Source organism: Canis aureus, unplaced genomic scaffold (genome assembly GCF_053574225.1).
Source record: "Canis aureus isolate CA01 unplaced genomic scaffold, VMU_Caureus_v.1.0 NW_027326424.1_RagTag, whole genome shotgun sequence".
Classification (NCBI taxonomy): domain Eukaryota; kingdom Metazoa; phylum Chordata; class Mammalia; order Carnivora; family Canidae; genus Canis; species Canis aureus.
In genome coordinates this window covers 533,947-551,446 of record NW_027554415.1, presented here as the reverse complement: position 1 = coordinate 551,446, position 17,500 = coordinate 533,947, and the positions used below count along the sequence as shown (strand labels likewise).

The window sequence follows — 17,500 nt, the reverse complement described above, 5'->3', positions numbered from 1 at the left end:
TGCAGTTCCAGAACATTTAAGAACAGTGATAAACCACTGCCTCCTCCCTCTCATTTATGTTACTTTAGGAATGCTCTTGATAAACAAACTTGCAAAACTGAATTAGGGAAGGCTTAAAGAGGATCATTGCAGACTATGAAGTTCATTGAAATCTCTTAAGGCATTTTTGTCTTAATGGGTTAAGAACCCTTGACAGGGTTCTTTCTTTTCCTGTCTGTCTTTGGACAGGGTTTTTTTAACCTTGGCGCTGTTGACATTTGGGCTGGATGATTCTTTGCTGTGGGGGAGCTATCTTGTGCATCATAGGATGTTTAGCTGTTTCCATGGTCTTTATTCTCAAGATACCAATAGCAACCTCCCAAAAAATGTGTCTAGACATTGCCCAATTACACTTGGATGAGAACCTCTGAGCAGGACAGTCTAGTCCCAAGGTGAATTACTAAAGGCAGGCAGTTTAATGATCCGTTACATCAAAAAGATAGACAGCTTGGAATTATAGGTATTTTTTGGTAAATTTGTAAGTGACTGTTCCTTGTAGCTGTGTCAGAATGTAGACGTGTTGGTTTGATTCTCTGCTAACGGGGCATCTTGCAGTGCTCTTTACCCCCATCTTTTCTAAATCTGCTTTGCATTCGTCCATCTATAGGGAAGGTCAGGTAGGAGATCAGCTTAGAAAATCACCTGGTTTTTCTCTTGACTTCCTTTTTTTTCTTTCTCTTTCATAGATTCTTCTATGACCATGAGAGAGAGAAATAAAGAATGATCCATGATTTCTAAACACCTTGTCTTGAGGATATAGTCATGTTGGAAGGTCTTGTAGCCTGGGTTCTCAATACTTATCTGGGAAAATACGTCAACAACCTGAACACTGACCAGCTCTCTGTTGCGCTTCTGAAAGGCAAGTACACGTATTTCTTTTTGGTAAAGTATGCCACTGCACATGACATTTTTTTCTTTCTCTTTTTTTTAAATATTTGTTTTGTTATACTAAGAATAATAAAATATAATGCCCAGATGGCTTTGTACTAAATATGTGTAAAAGGAAGTAAGTTCTCCCTCATGACACTGATTATTATTACAGGATAACTTAAGTATGTAGTTGTATTGCTGTAGCTTTTAGGGAACTATTAAATATTAAAAAAAAAAAGACTATACTGCTGCTGATTGTGCTTTATCGCAGTTAATTTTTTAGCTGTATTTTTTAAAAGATATTTATTTATTTATTTATTTATTTATTTATTTATTTATTTATTTATTTATTTATTTATGAGAATACACAGAGAGGAGAAAGAGAAGCAGAGACACAGGCAGGGGGAAAAGCAGGCGCCATGCAAGGAGCCCGACATGGGACTGGATCCCGGGGCTCCAGGATCAGGCCCTGGGCCAAAGGCGGGGCTAAACTGCTTGAGCCACCCAGGCTGCCCTAATTTTTTAGCTTTATGAAGCTTTATGGATGTGGCCATGATGTAATGACAGTGACATTGGCTTCAAATCCTGTTATGTTACTTATTAGCCATGTGAACAAGCCATTGAAATTCTGAGCCTCAGTTTCTTTAGAAAAAGCATGTAGTATACCTCTCCAGAGTTGCTGTAAGACTCAAATGGAGCAAATGGAATGACATTTAAAGTTTCTGTCCTGCTGCTGGTTTATAATAGACATCAAGTCAAAGTTTTAAACTATGTTACTATAGGGTCTTCAAAAGAATAACATTTGAGAGATTTTAGCCTTTATGGGCCTGTCTTTGGTAAATGCTTATACATGGTTTAATGCAGTGCAGGAAACTGGTGTGAGGTTTGGAAAACTGCTTTTTCTACCCCCTTCTTTTTTAAATTTCTCTTTATTCACAATGGAACACTCAAACAAATCTGGAGAAAGGAGATAAAGTCAGTCTGCAAGCATGTAGCATCACAGTAAGTGGAAAGGAGATCTCAAGTACGGCAGAAAGCTCACCTTCCTGGGGATATGGATTTTGGCAGGTGGCCCAGGACAGGTTAGTGGGGATGGCAGCGGCACAGATTGTGGGAGAGTCTGAGAATGGGGTGCCAGTAGCTCACTTGTCAGAAGTGTTGTTTCTAGGTTTTTCCTGACCCACCTAAAGCAGTGAAAGGATCGTGGCAGCCATAGGCTATAGGGAGCTCTGCAGTCGCCCCTCCCACTCCCTTTCATTGGAGACAGAAGTAGGCTTTTTCTTCATCTCTAGCTTCTGTCCTGACCTTTTTGTCCCATCCTTAGAAGGGAGCTGCTAAGTGCAAGATGGAAGTGACCAATCTGTCAGGGAAGAGGATGTGTTCAAAGTACAAGAGTAGTGTCCAGTGTCATCTCTTTGGTCATTTACTGAAGTTCTCCTACATGCTGTGGAGCTCACTAGGTTGTACAGGACAGGTAACAGGGCCTAGAAAGAGAATTGCAAATCATAACCTTGTTTATAAAAGAGATAGCTCTTTTAAGACTAATATGGTAAGAGGATGTTTGCCGAAGAAATGAATAAAATTTGTGGTATCTGCTGTATCATGGATTCTGTACTAGTAACGGATCTCCGTTTTAGGATATCTCTCGTAATGGCAACTGTGTGTGTCTCTCTGATGCTTCAAAGTGCTTTTCTGTGCTTCCTGTTTAAAAAATATTTTCTGTGCAGAATAGAAAAATAATTTTTCTTTCATAACCGGTATTAGTGTGGTGTCCCTTCCTTATGGATTTAAATCACCCCACAATGCTTGGCTAGGAAAGTGTTGGGGCATTGCAGTTATAGTTGAAGCATATTTGGAGGCAGAGGGTACTGTATAGGAATAAGAATATTATTTCAATCCATCTGCAGATATTTAGTGTCTGAGATGCTTTGGGAGATGCCAAGGAGATGGAGACAGTGGTCAAGAGTATGAGTTTTGTAGTAGGCTATGTCTGTGTGTGTGTTTTTTTTTTTTAGAGAGAGAGAAAGTGGTGGGTGGGGGGTGTGCAAAGGGAGAGGGAGAGAGAGAATCTTAAGCAGGCTCTACAACCAGCGCAGAGCCTGACTTGGGCTCGATCTCATGACCCTGAGATCATGACCTGAGCCCAAATCAAGAGTCAGACGCTTAATTGACTGAGCTGCCCAGGTGCCAGCCAGACTGGTTTTGAATCCCATTTCCTCCATTTACCAGTAACTTGGGTAAATTACTCCAGTCCTTCATAAATTCTCAAATTCTTTCTGTAGCATCTTTCTGTAGGAGGAGAGAATATTAACTGTCTCATAAGGTTCTGCGGACTAGACACGCTAATGCGGGTCAGAGAGCTTAGAGCTGCTCGGGGTGTAGAGGGCGCCTCGGTCAGTGTTAGTTACCATCATCTGCCGTTTTCATGATCGTCAGCATGTGATTGGCTTGGGCTGGACTTCAGGGCTGGATTGGGTGCACATATGGAAAGTGATTAACAATGCAAAATAGCACACGAGTCGTGGAAGGAGAGAGAACATGTCTACGATTTTATTTGTTCCGTCTCTCAGCAGACACCACTAAGCACCTGCTTAGGGTATGGCTGTGTGTGTTACGGATAATACAAAAAGGGGGGACAGTAGAAGACCCCTCGTAACAGCTGCTCGTAACCATGAGCAAGTTACTGAAGCCTCCTCTTCACCCCTGTCCCTCTTGCCGCCTGAGATCAGAGAGACGTGGCACAAACTCTAGTGCTGCCCCTTACTATCAGCTCTGCGCTGTTTTTTTAAAAAAAGATTGTATGTATTTATTTGACATGGTGGGGGGAGCACAAGCAGGGGGAGCTGCAGAGGGAGAGTGAGAGGGAGAAGCAGGCTCCCCACTGAGCCGGGAGCCCAGAAGGCAGATGCTTAACCGAGCCACCCAGATGCCCCAGCTCTGGTATTTAAGCATACGGCTTACCTGTGCGCCTGATTTCCCTCACCTCAGAATGGAGAAGATAATGGTATTTCCTCATATTGTTGTGAAGATCAAATGAGATGATGGACACGAAGCTCTTGGCTCCAGTAGGATCTCCCATGCTGTTCCTGTTGCCCCACATCCACCGCCGTAGGCCCTGCCCTCGGAGACCTGTTAATTCGTCGGCAGTACAAGGCAGCGTACGCTGTTGCTCTAGAGCCGCAGGCACGGTGCGCCAGGGTGCCAAGGGGGGCCGACCTTCACCCTGTTGGGAGGATGCCGGGAAGGCCATTCCGGAGGTGGTAGCGCAGGATCCTGGCAGGCGGCCCGGGGTGGGTCACCACATTCCAGGTAGAGTGAGGCTTGTGAGCACAGGCAGGAGGCAGAAAACTCGCAGGGCGTGTTTGGGATGGTTTGGGGCCAGGAGGTAGCAGCTGCCAGTGTCACGCCAGGAACTTTGAACCTTGGGCAATAGGCCTATCTTATATATGGGGCCCAGTGCTTAGGTCCCCCCACCGTTTTGTTCCTTATCCACTCTGCACCTCAGGCTGACTTTTTAAGTGACACAGGGGCGCGGGAAGGGAGTTAGTTGTCAGTGCTGACCAAAAAGCCACCAGCCTCCAGATTTACCCTGGTTCTAGGGACTCGCCTTCTTGCTCAGCTCAGCTGAGGAGTTTGTGGATAAGACATCCAGGAATAAGCCCGCACGTCATCTGCCTGGAAAGGAGCGAAGAGCACTGTACCTACTGTGGGTCCCTGGAGGGACCTTTCCCAGCAGGGCAGTTGTGGGTGCATATTTGAATGGGTGGGGAATCTGAGAGCCTTCCCTCCAGAACCGCTGAGCGCTGCTGCTGTTTTTGCCCGATTCCTTTGTTTTGGCAGCGGGGCTGCCCTCTTCTCATTGTTTCCCTGGGGTCTTCTCCTTCCTAGACCACTTCTTTTGCTCTCTGCACTTCAGCTTTAATTTTTCCTGGCATGTATTGCCTACCATTCCTTCCACTTCCCCAAGATGTACAGCAGCCAAGGAATCCCAGTGCCAGCCGCCTTTGTGACAGATTTGGGTATTGAAAAATAGGGCAAATGATTCAAATTGCAAATGATGCTCTTCAAAAGAAGAAACTATGTGCTTTCTCCTTTTAAGTCAGTTTCAACTGTTGAGGAACATGTTTCATGTTTCCCCCCTACTTATGATCATTGCTCCCCAAATGTGGAAATAGAGTTGTTTCTGGGCTCTCTGGGGTTATTAACTTCTCCTTTTGGTTCGTCTTAAGCTATGTGGGGACACATGTTCCTGCAGAAGTCTACAACGTGAGCTGGTTGCATTTGCTTAGCATCTGCCAAGCTGCTAGATCTGAATACTTTAGAAGCCAGTTACCCACAAATCTTGAACAGTCATTTAAAGGAAAAAAATAATTGTTTCTTGTATTGGTTTGTCTCTGGCTGGCTTGCCTTTCTTTTGAGTTCCTGTACCAGTTAATGGTTGCTGGGCAGTTGTCTGTACTCTCTGTTCTCAGAAATTGCCTTCGGTGGTGCAGTTTTGTAGAATGATGGCTGTCTCCTCCGCCCCTTAGGACGGGGACCCCGCCTTCTCTTCTTGTATTTCCAGTGGCCAGCACGGTGTCTGCTGCAGATTGGGGAGTGGTATATCAGTGTGTTCGCATGACTTCCACAGCGAGGAGAGGGAGAGATCCAGCCACACCCTCTCCACTATGCTTCGGCTGTTCAGGGACATCTTGTACCTCTTGGTTTCAGTCCTATAAAAGCTGGGTCTGAAAAGGACCTTCAGCGGTGGTTTGTTCTTTGCTTTCTAACAGGTAATTAGGCCTGCAAGCATAGATGCAGAGAACATGTGGAGCTAGTCTTTCCAGAAGAGAGTATAATTCCCTTTGGTGACCATCTTTATTTAATTCTCATGGGCTCTCATGTTATGTGCAATATACCCATTTTGGGGGAGTGGGTGGGTTGCCAGAGCTTGTTAAAAATGTCAAATTTCTGTGTTTCAATCCCAGAGATGTCTTGAGGGGGGTCTAGGAGCCTGCATTTCTTCCCAGGTGACTTAGATGGCGAATATTTGCCTAAACCAGGGGTCTGCAAACTGGTTAGCTGGTCAAATCCAAACTGAGAATGGCTTTTTTTTTTTTTTTTTAAAGGCTTGTAAAAACCCAACAACACAAAACAACCAGAGAGAATATACAACAGATAGTCTAAAGCTTAAAGTATTTACTGTCTGCCTTATTATAGAGAAAGATCCTTGCCTACACCCTTCACCTGCTGGTGAGCTTCAGCTGTCAGAACGGGATGGTTCGGGAAACTAGTAAAGCTAGTGTACACAGGCTGATTGTGGGGTTACTCCTGGCTTTTTATAGCTGGGTTAAGCTGTAAGACTTCACCTTTAACTTTTAATGATTTGCATATAGTAAGTGCCTACTGCATATGTTGGGTGAACATTTCATGATGTCATTTTTATTTTTCAGGTGCTGTTGAGTTGGAAAACTTGCCCTTAAAGAAAGATGCCTTGAAAGAACTAGAATTACCATTTGAAGTCAAAGCCGGTGTGTGGAACTCTACAGGAGAGGGAGGCAGTTTTGAGTCTTATTCTGCATGGGACAGGAAAACTGAGAGCCCTTGAGTTTGGCTCTGTTTGAGCAGGAAGAGGCAGGATAGGAAATACCGAGTTTAGATCAGTCCTCAAGTTTGGCCTTTTCTATTAGGATGACCTTGGGGCAGTGGTGGGGAGGTCAGGTGTTTCCCAGACATATTGAATCAGAACTGCCAAGGGAGTGTCCTTGAACCTGCATGTTTAATAAGTACCACAGGTGATTCTTACATTTCCTAATGTGTGAGAACTTCTGTCCTAGATACAGGGGGTTCTTATTTTTGGAGAGTTCATTATATTACTGAGAGGTTGTTTATTGAATGAAAGGTGGGCTCTGGCACAGTGTGCTTTCTGGCGGCGTGGCTTTGGGGGAGTTTCCTTGCCACTCTGTGTGTGCTTCTTAGTCTTTAAGATGAGATGATAATCATTGTACCTACATCAGAGGGTTGTGGAAAGGAATGCATGAGTTACTGCGTCAAAATTACTCGAAACAATGCCTAGCACACTAAATAGATGTTTGCAGTTACTGTAGGAGTTCTGCAGTTACTAGGTTTGGTAAGGAAACAAGAATTGTCTTGGAGTAAATTTATTCTTTGTTGGGGCTCTTGGCTTACTCAGGCAGTGGAACCCGCGACCCTTGATCTCAGGGTTGTGAGTTCGTTCCCCATGTTGGGTGTGAAGATTACTTAAAAATAAAATCTTTATAAAAGTTCTTTGTTAAATGACCATGTATAAAATTAGTCCCTATTCAGACGCAGCGTCATCATTCAGTAATAGCTTGTTGATGTCAGTCTTTTCATTACTTTTGAGTACTTATGTTACAGTAAAATGCAAGTACAGTGCAAATCAGTTGCTGGGTGAAGTAGGATAGAAATCTTGCAAAAGATTTAGGCTTTCTTGAAGTCACTTCGAGTGATGGGTGAACTGCTGGAATCACAGGCAAAGGCACTGAAAAATGAGAATCTGAAAGAAACTGAGGAATGATGATACTGAGGGCACTTCCAAAGAGTTATTATTTGAATGTCAAAGGATTAGGAAAGGCTCTTGCGGGAAATTGATGAAGTTTCCTAATATTTTTGCAAAAATGACCCTCTTTTACTTTTTTTTTCTCCAAAAAGTAAATGAAATATAATAGAGGTTATATTTTGCTGTCACCTAACTTATCAGACATGCCTCTTCCCCCCAATAATTTAGGTTAGAATTACAATCGCACACTAATTATTATTAAATTGTTTGTGAGTTGGCATATCGTTGGTATGTGGTTTGAGTTATGATATAAATTATTAAATAGAAAAGACTTTCACTTTTCTAGATAAAATCCAAATTAAAATGTTTTAATTATTTGTTGCCATTTCTTAATTTATTACTGGATTACACAGTTGATCACTTGGTGTTAATATTCTCCTATCTTCAACAAATCAATCCTATTTGAATTCTAGATCTTAGAGGGTAGAAATCACTCAGAAAACATGTGTTTCTTTCAGAGGGAGCATATTAGTTGGGCCATGTGGATCTTCCAGAGATCCTTTAGGACAGTTCAGATATTCTTCTGCGTTATTCCTTAGTGGTAACTTGCCTCTTATTAATTGAATTTAAAGAAGACCTGTGTCCTAGGAGACTGCTAAATATGGTAGCATTTGGGAAATCAGTCTGAGTTCTCATGAAGAATCAGGATTCTTTCTCGATAGAGTGCCACTGTAGCATTTTAACCACAGTTCGGTTGGTGTGTTCAAGACTGGATATACTGTGAGTAACTGCCAAGAAGTGCTTCTCAACCAGCCCAGTAATAATGAACAAGAAATGAGTTTCATGCTCATGGGCTTGTGCAGGTGCTGTGGGGAGAAAAGACAAGGAAGTTTAAGAGGTAGTTCACTTGGGGAAGAAGGACTTTGCAGAAGCGAGGTGTTGCATTTGATAGGGTTAAATTGGGCTTTTCTTTTTTTAAGATTTTATTAGAAACAGAGATAGCAACAGATAGCACAAGTGGGGAGGAGAGGGAGAAGCAGGCTCCCTGGTAAGCAGAGAGCCCAACTTGGGGCTCGATCCCAGGACCGGACCCTGAGATCGTGACCTAAGCCGAAGGCAGGCACTTAACCAACTGAGCCATCCAGGCGCCCCCACTTTGGGCTTTCCATGTACTTTATTGTGCCTCGTTCTTACAGATCTCAGCCTACAGCTTTCTGTTTCCCATGTATGAGAACCTGCTGCCTGTTTTCTTAGATTAAAAAATAAATGGTAAAAATACTCATGCTCCTTATAGAAAACTAAAAGGATGCAGAAAACCAGTAAGAAGTAAAAATGTGGATGGATACTTGACAAGACTTTGCTTTTCCCAGGCTTAATTGGGAAGGTAACTCTTCAGATTCCCTTTTATCGCCCCCACGTGGATCCTTGGGTGATCTCCATCTCCAGCCTTCACTTAATTGGAGCCCCTGAAAAGCTAGAGGATTTCGATGATGAGAAGGAGAAACTCTTGGAGAGGGAGCGCAAGAAGGCTCTGCTTCAAGCCCTGGAGGACAGATGGAAGGTGAGGCGCACCCCGTCGGCCACCAGACCCAGACCAGCCACGGTGAGACATGAAGTGAGCAGAGCACTGGATCTGCTAACACCAGCTCTTTCCTTTGCAGAATGAACGCCAGCGGAAGGGGGAGTCCTACTGGTATTCAGTTACCGCCTCTGTAGTTACGAGAATTGTGGAGAATATTGAAGTAAGTCCTCCTGACTTTTTTATAAAGTATAAACATGACAGGGACTTCTCCAGCTTAACTGTGTCTTGCTTCTCGGTACCATGTTTCTTGTAGGTTCAACTGAAATGATGTTCTGAGCCATGGCTGACTGCTCAGGTCAGCTCTTACAGGCTGCGCCAAAGGAAAACCTGAAAAGCAAGTCTCCAGCCCTGGGCAGACATGGGTTTTTCTTGCTTCAGCTTGTGTCAGTAGGAGTTTTCCTTTCACTCACATTTTGCTTTGTTTTTGAATGTTGGACTCACTTGCCGAAAGGATGTGCCTCCTTAGAAGCCAGGTCACCTAAACCTTTGTGACTGATCATTTCGGGGCAAATCACTTCACTTCTCGGTCTTGGTTTCTTCATCTGTAGAACGAGAGAGGTTGAATACACAGTTTCTAGTTGATTCCATAGTGAATTGCGGACAGCCCACGGAGATGTTTAATCTCCTACTGATGGATCTGGTGGTGGTTTGATGAGTTACAGTGTCAGGGCTGGTGGCCACGGTTTCTACTTTACTTACAGTTTTGTTTTCCTCCTCAAAAACTAGACCAGGGTCTGCTCTCGTTTTCACAAATGCCCTAAGAGTAAGCCCATACATAGCACCTCTGGGGTTTTCTTGCAATGCCAACGTGACACAGGCCAAATGGTTTCAAGGTATACTACTTCCCCTCAAACTGTCGGAGGTTGTTGGTTTCATAACTGTCATGAGATTGACAGAGAGATTGGTACATTTGAGGTGAGCGCTTTGAATTCTGTTTTAGACAGTTGTATTTTTTTTAGCTGTCATTTATTTTAAATAATTCATCATTATTTTTACTAATAGCTTGAACTAACTGAGATTTAGTTCATATCCCATGAAGTTCACACTTTTAATGTATACATTCTAGTGTTTTTTCTTTTTTTAATTTTTAAAAAAAGTTTTTATTTATTTTGAGAGAGAGAGAGAGAGAGAGCGCGCGCACAAGTGGGGGGAGAGGCAGAAAGAGAGGGAGAAGTAGACTCCCTGGTGAGCAGGGAGCCCAGTGAGGGTCTTGATCTTAGGTGAATCATGACCTGAGCCAAAGGTAGATACCTAACCCACTAAGCCACCCAGGTGAGGCGGCTCCACTCTAGTGTTTTTTTTTTTTTTTAAGATTTTATTTATTTATTCATGAGAGACACACAGTGAGAGAGAGGCAGAGACACAGGCAGAGGGAGAAGCAGGCTCCATGCAGGGAGCCCGATGTGGGACTCGATCCTGGGACCCCGGGGTCACACCCTGGGTCAAAGGTAGGCACTAAACCACTGAGCCACCCAGGGATCCCCTCACTCTAGTGTTTTTTTTCAGTGTGTTTACAAAGTGCCTAGATTACAGTCCCTAATAGCAGACCACTTTCATTACCCCCAAAAGAAACTGCATCCCCACTTATAGCCACACCCTTTCCTCCGCTCCCTCTAGCCCCATGCAACCACTGAACTACTTCTCTTATGGAAACTGCCTATTTTGGACATTTCCTATCCATGTGGTCGTACACCATGTGGCCTTTTGTGTCTGGCTTCTCGCACTTAGCATAATGCTTTCAAGGTTCGTCCATATTGTGGCATATTCTGGGACTTGATTCCTTTTTATGACTGAATAGTGTATTCCATCAAAGATACAGATTGTCAGAGATAAAGTTGAATGTTAGTTACAGTGGTAGAAACAGATTTTATTCAATAACTTTTTTTTTTTTTTCCCAATAACTGTTGACAAAAGTGGAAAGAACAGAGCTCTACTCCAGTTTGCACAGGGGTGACAGGGAGAGGCAGGGGATCCGTGTGGGGGAGGGCTCAGGTGAAAAATGACCCAGGGTCAGTGTCCATGTGATAAGATCAGCTGTATCTGCTAGCTGGGCTTCTGTGCTCCGAGAGACAGAGACTGAGATTGAGACTGGTCTTGTCCTTCCTGGTGATGACATTTCAGAGGAATGGTTTTCAAGTCCTTGATTGTAGGAGATACATACATATCTCATAGAGACAGAGAAAGGATTCACAATTGTAAGCTGTCTTTGGTACATGCTCTAAGAAAGGGAGGTCAGGGACCTAATGTCAGGCGTTGGCTGGAACAAACAGCCCTGAGCTTTTCCAGACAGGAACTCAGAATGAGGCTGGAATGTCCCAGGGACACAGCCTTAGGCTTGCTAGAAGCTGTGTTAACATGTGCTCAGATCTCTCTGCCTAGGAGGTTGAATGGACTATCCATACTGAGAGGTTTTGCGGTTTTCGGGATATACTACATTTGTTTATCTGCCTATCAGTTGATGGACATTTGGGCTGTTTCCACTTTTCGCCTGTTACAAATAATGCTGCTGTAAACATTCATGTATATGGTTTTGTGTGAATATATGTTTTCAGTTCTCTTGAGTATATACCTGGGAGTGGAATTGCTAGAGTCATCTGGTAACTGTGTTTAATTTTATGAGGAACCGGCAAACTGTTTTCCAAAGAGGCTGCACTGTTTTACAGTTTCACCATTGATGTGGGAACATTTTAACTTCTCTGCAACCTCATCCACCCTTGTTACTGTCTGTCTTGTGAGGATGACCACACTAGCGGGTGTGAGGTGCTAAGTTGCTGTGGTTTTGATTTGCATTTCCTTAATGGCTAATGTTGGACATCTTTCCACATACTTAAGGCCACTTGTATATCTTTTTTGTTTTTGTTTGTTTGTTTTTAAATTTTTATTTATCTACGATAGTCACACAGAGAGAGAGAGAGGCAGAGACACAGGCAGAGGGAGAAGCAGGCTCCATGCACCGGGAGCCTGACGTGGGATTCGATCCCGGATCTCCGGGATCGCACCCTGGGCCAAAGGCAGGCGCCAAACCGCTGCGCCACCCAGGGATCCCGACTTTATCCACTTTAATAAGTTCTGTCACCTCTCTGAATTCAACATCATTCAATACAAAAGTCCACACGTTATTGCAGAATCTGTTTGTATTTAGAGAGCCCCTGAAATTGACTGTTCCTAACCCTCTGCGCCAATGCTGAATTATAGCTTTATCAAACTGAAGGAGAACTTTAAGGGCAAGTTGGGGGGTGATCTGTTGAGATTGTATGAGCTCATCAAGGCTCTCTTGGAGACTGTTTCCCAAAGTGGTATTTCTATATAACTGATATGTCATGGCTTAGGAGGAAGAAATTGTTTTTCTTATTCAGGCTTGCATTGATGTCCTGTGGGGAAGGTGCTTCCCGCCGCAGAGCGGACTGAAGCCGAGCGGACCGAAGCGGAGCGGCCAGCGGCCCAGCAGGAAGCACCCACTTCCCGACCGCCTCTTCGGCCGCCACAGGACTACTGTGGCTTATTTAAATGCTCAAGGGCAGTTTGACGTCTACCTGTAGCACATGTCTAAATGCATTTTCCTTTTGTTCTCCCCTTTGCAGTTAAAAATTCAAGATGTTCATTTGCGCTTCGAAGATGGTATTACTAATCCGTCCCATCCTTTTGCGTTCGGCATCTGTATTAAGAATGTGTCCATGCAGAATGCTGTGAATGAACCTGTGAGTATGCACTGTGCTTGCAAGCTAGGAAGAAAGCACTGATTCTGGGGAATTTGGGGCTCTGCCTTTGGTCATTGCATGTTCTGTAAAGGAGATCGCATTCTTTCTTACCACGTTCTTTGGTGGGAATGTATATTTCTTGCTGTGTCAACAGATTAATGTGCCGGAATAGGGAAGTGGCCCATTTTCTCTGATGTTTTGTTATTTCACTCAGAACCACATTAACATTTAAGGTCTTTTTCATTTTATGCACAAGGAAACTGAGTCACAGAAAAGATTTCAGCTTTGATTTTCTTCTCATGCTATGTGTACTACTGGGGTAGGCTTCTGTTTCCTAGAATTGGTGTGCCCTGGCAATATTGGTTGATGCCTTCACGTCTTGAACCCCATTCTCCACCTCTCTTCTGACCTTCTCGTTCGTGGTCTTTACCTATGGGACATCTCTGTGGTGTTTTAGGCTTGTCACAAGCAAAATTATCCCCTTATGTTTCACTGGCCCATTTTGCTTCCCTGAAACCAAATTTTTCCCTTTATTCTCTAACAAGTTACCGAATGTTACAACGAATAAAACTAACATCCTTTGAGCTGTTTTCTGTGCCAGCCACTGTTGTGCTTACATGATTTATCTCTGAATTCTCAGTACTTTTTACCACCACTGTTAGCCTCATATTGCACACAGCTAAGGACGCTAAGGTTACAGAGTGATGGAATGGTGGAACCAGGTCTTGAGCCCACATGGACCAGTTGCAGAGTAGGGGTTTGCAAACTGCACTGTAGAGCAAAATCTCCCCTACCCCCGTTTTTGTCTGTAAAGAATTACTGGATCATGGTCACAGTCATCATTTACATATGCTTCAAGGCTGCTTTTGTGCCCCAGAGGGCAGAGTTGAGTAGTTAAAACAGAAACTGTGATCCACAAAGCCGTCATATGTACTTCCTGGACTTTTTCAGAAAAAGTTTGCCACCCTTGCTCTGGAGCATGTGTCCTTACCGTTACACTTATCTCCACAAGCCTGTGCTCATCCTTTTGCTTCATATTCCTTAACCTCAATATCCAGCCGCTCACAGCATCTGGCCAGTTTCCTTGCAAAATGTCTCAAATATGTCTCTTCCTGTCATCCTCGGTGCAACTGCCTTACTTCAGTATCCTGTAAGCTTTGGCCTGGGCTAATAAACATGCTGTTCCACGACCTTGCTTCCATCCCAGGCCATTGTTTCTTTCTAAACCAATGCTTCCCACTGTCTTCCACATCATGGCACACATAGGAAAAGTATATTATTTGGACAGGACCCTGGGGCAAATGCATGTGACTGCTGAGGGCTGGAGGTGGTTAAGCCCGGTATTTTTTCTTTTTTTTTTTAAAGATTTTATTTATTCATGAGACACACACAGAGAGAGAGGCAGAGACATAGGTAGAGGGAGAAGCAGGCTCCATGCAGGGAGCCTGATGTGGGACTCGATCCTGGGACTCCAGGATCACACCCTGGGCTGAAGGCAGGCACTAAACCGCTAAGCTACCCAGGGATCCCAAGCCTGATATTTTTAAATGTAACTTGAGCGTATAAATTTGCTCATTTCCTGATACACTCATGTCTCTTTTTCTCTAGCACACCAGGGTGGGAAGCTTTACTTTGCACTATTGCCAGAGTTCTGTTTCTAAAACACATACTTGCCCCTGGTGGCATGCCTTCCTCACAATCCTGGTGGCTCCATGTCCCTTCAAGTATGAAGTCCAAACTCCTTAGTATGGCATAAACTTTCTTTGCTAGTGTATTAGTTTCCTCGGGCTGCCTTAACAAATTACCACAAACTAAATGACTTGAAATGACAGAAATTTATTCTCTTTAGTTCTGGAAGCCTGAAATCGGAATCAAGGTGTTTGTGGGGCTAGTTTTATCTGGAGGCTCTGAGGAAGAAACCGTCCCTCCTTGCTTCTGGAACGCCTTAGCATTCCTTGGCTTTTGGGTGTATAGCTTCCACCTCTGCCTCCGTCTTCACATGGTCTTCTCCCCTGTGTGTCTGCCTTCTCTTCTTCGGATGCCAGTCATTAGATTAGGGACCCGGTCATCCACTATGACCTCATTTTAATTTGATTACGTCTGTAAAGACCCTATTTCCAAATAATGTGACATTCGCAGGTTCTAGGAGGACGTGAATTTTTGGGTTAACTACTTAACCCAGTAAACCTAGTAGCGTTCCAAGCTGCTTTTATTAGCACTTAACTCTACTCCCAAGTGTGTGTTCGTGCACCTGTACCAGTGCTGCCCTCACACTGTGAGTACAGAGCTCCTTTTACCCAGATGTAGTCACCAGCTTCTGAAGCTGCCAGGCCTTTTGTATGGTGGACCGGACACTTGGACCTGTGTCCCCATGCTTCCCTCCTACCCTGCCTACCTTGTGCCAGAAACATACAGCTTTTGATGCTCATCTACACGGTGACATTTTCTCTTTTGTTTGCTCATAGGATCTTACGTACTCTTCTGCTTTCTGCTTCATTAAAATTGATGTGTGTGTGTATTCCTACTTAGCTAGATTTTGAACACTTTAAGAGCAAAGCCATGTTTTAATTCAGTTTTGTTTCCCGGTGCCTTGCAAAGTGCTGATGCAGGCCTCTTCAGACCTGGTTTATTGAATGAATAAGTCTGTGAATAAAGAGGCTCATGTGTTCTTCCCTGTTTTACCTCAGGTACAGAAGTTAATGCGGAAGAAGCAACTAGACGTAGCAGAGTTCAGTGTCTATTGGGATGTCGATTGCACTTTCCTGGGGGATTTGCCCCAGGTGGAGTTACAGGTACGATTCTGGTGGAAGGGTGTGGGGCTACTGCATGGGTTTCTGTTCTCAGTGGCTCTGATCACCGCGCCCACAGCCCTCTCTCTCTCCACTGGTGTCCATGCCAAATGAGTTTGCTGGAGGTACTTTGCGTGCATGTAATGCTGAACAATATACAGTGTTCTGATATGTTTCACATTTGTATTGCATTCTAGGTTCCTTTCCTTTTTTTCACTTAAAGCTGTGTTTTTAAGATTAATGTCACTATTTATATTTCTGGTTCATTGCTTCTGACTCCTGCATAGTAGTCCATGGTATACATCTAACATCCTGTATTATAGTTACCTATTCTTTTTAAAATTTTTTAAAATATTTTATTCGTTCATGAGACACAGAGAGAGAGGCAGAGACACAGGCAGAGGGAGAAGCAGGCTCCACGCAGGGAGCCCAATGTGAGACTTGATCCCAGGACTCCAGGACCACACCTTGGGCTGAAGGCAGGCGCTAAACCACTGAGCCACCCAGGGATTCCCAAGTTACCTGTTCTTTAAGCTGTCACAAATTTGACATCTAGATTTTAAGTGAACAAAGCACCAGATCTGATCCTTAAAGAAGACCTTTCTTATTATATATATGTTGAAACGTCACCTTTGGTGGTATTCCTTTAAGAAGTACTTAGAAAGTCATTAAAATCATGGGACATAAAGTATTAGTGCTTGTGAAGGATAAAAAAATTCTGAGTTTGGGCAGCCCAGGTGGCTAAGCAGTTTAGCGCTGCCTTCAGCCCAGGACGTGATCCTGGAGTCCTGGGATCAAGTCCCACGTCAGGCTTCTGCATGGAGCCTGCTTCTCCCTCTGCCTATGTCTCTGCCTCTCTCTCTGTCTCTGTCTATCTCTCTCTCTGTGTGTGTGTCTCATGAATAAATAAAATCTTAAAAAAAATAAAGGTTTAAAAAAAAATTCTGAGTTTAATCTTTTGGTAAAGGAATTGTCGGTGGTTTAGGTAGAATGGAAAAAAGGGACTCCATTTCCCCCCCCACGAAAGATTTTCTTTGGATTGCATGCTGTTGTTCAGAATGGTTTCATTTTGCTAATACAGTTAAATAAATACTGTACATCTATACAGTTGAACTGTATGTGGTTAGAAAAAATAAGATGTTTATGATGAATATGGGATAGTCTTCAAGATTTAGTATTGATTTTAAAGAACCGAGGTAAGACAATGTGTGTACCATTTGTGTGAGAATGGTTAAAAAACCAGAAAATCATGGATCAGTCTGAACATATACGGAATGCCTCTGGGGGATACAGAACAATCGGTATTATTGGTTGCCTCTGGGGAGAATAATTGGGTGGCTGGAGGATGGGAGTTGGAAGGAGATATTTCACCATTTTTTGCCTTTCAGTTTTGAACCATGGGAATGTTTTAACTAATAAGAAATATAGATAAAAAAAAAAATACTAGCAAGCTTTAGATTCCTGTTTTTGTCCTGGTTTGGTATTCTGAGGTAATAAACTGTAAATTCGGTAATATACCAGCATGTAACTTGATCCCGAAAACATTTGCCATGATGACAGACATTCTTGTGACACTCAGGAGGCCATGGACAAGAGCATGGAGAGCCGCGATCATCACTACATCCTGGAGCCTGTGTGCGCATCTGCTCTCTTGAAGAGAAACTGCTCCAAAGAGCCGCTGAGGTCTCGGCACGCTCCCCGGATCGAATGCGATATTCATTTGGAGACCATCCCCTTGAAACTCTCACAGGTACTCTTTCTTCCTGCTGCTTTATATTCTCCTTGTTGAACCAGTAATTGGGACAAAGGAAGCATGGTGACAGGAAGGTCTAGATGCCTCACAGCACCCCAGCGGGAAAGAGCGTGCCTGTGAGACCGCAGGTGTGGCGAGTGTAGCACCCACTGTGCGTTACACGGTTGGGGTTGGCTTGGGGTGCTGTCAAGTTAGTTTTGATTTGGTTTTGAAGTGCTGGGCAGAGTCCAGGACATATAGTAAATACGA

General features: G+C 43.7%; 1 protein-coding gene across 1 annotated transcript in view; it reads left to right on the top strand.

Annotated features, from left to right (window-relative positions):
* LOC144309487 (intermembrane lipid transfer protein VPS13D-like) overlaps positions 1 to 17,500 on the top strand; it is a 95,980-nt gene that overhangs the window by 2,108 nt on the left and 76,372 nt on the right. Inside the window, exons 2-8 of the mRNA XM_077890578.1 lie at positions 726 to 898; positions 6,342 to 6,419; positions 8,800 to 8,990; positions 9,091 to 9,171; positions 12,593 to 12,709; positions 15,397 to 15,501; positions 17,078 to 17,248. Coding sequence (XP_077746704.1) covers positions 802 to 898; positions 6,342 to 6,419; positions 8,800 to 8,990; positions 9,091 to 9,171; positions 12,593 to 12,709; positions 15,397 to 15,501; positions 17,078 to 17,248 — 840 coding nt within the window. The 5' untranslated portion in view covers positions 726 to 801. The remainder of the gene's footprint in view (positions 1 to 725; positions 899 to 6,341; positions 6,420 to 8,799; positions 8,991 to 9,090; positions 9,172 to 12,592; positions 12,710 to 15,396; positions 15,502 to 17,077; positions 17,249 to 17,500) is intronic.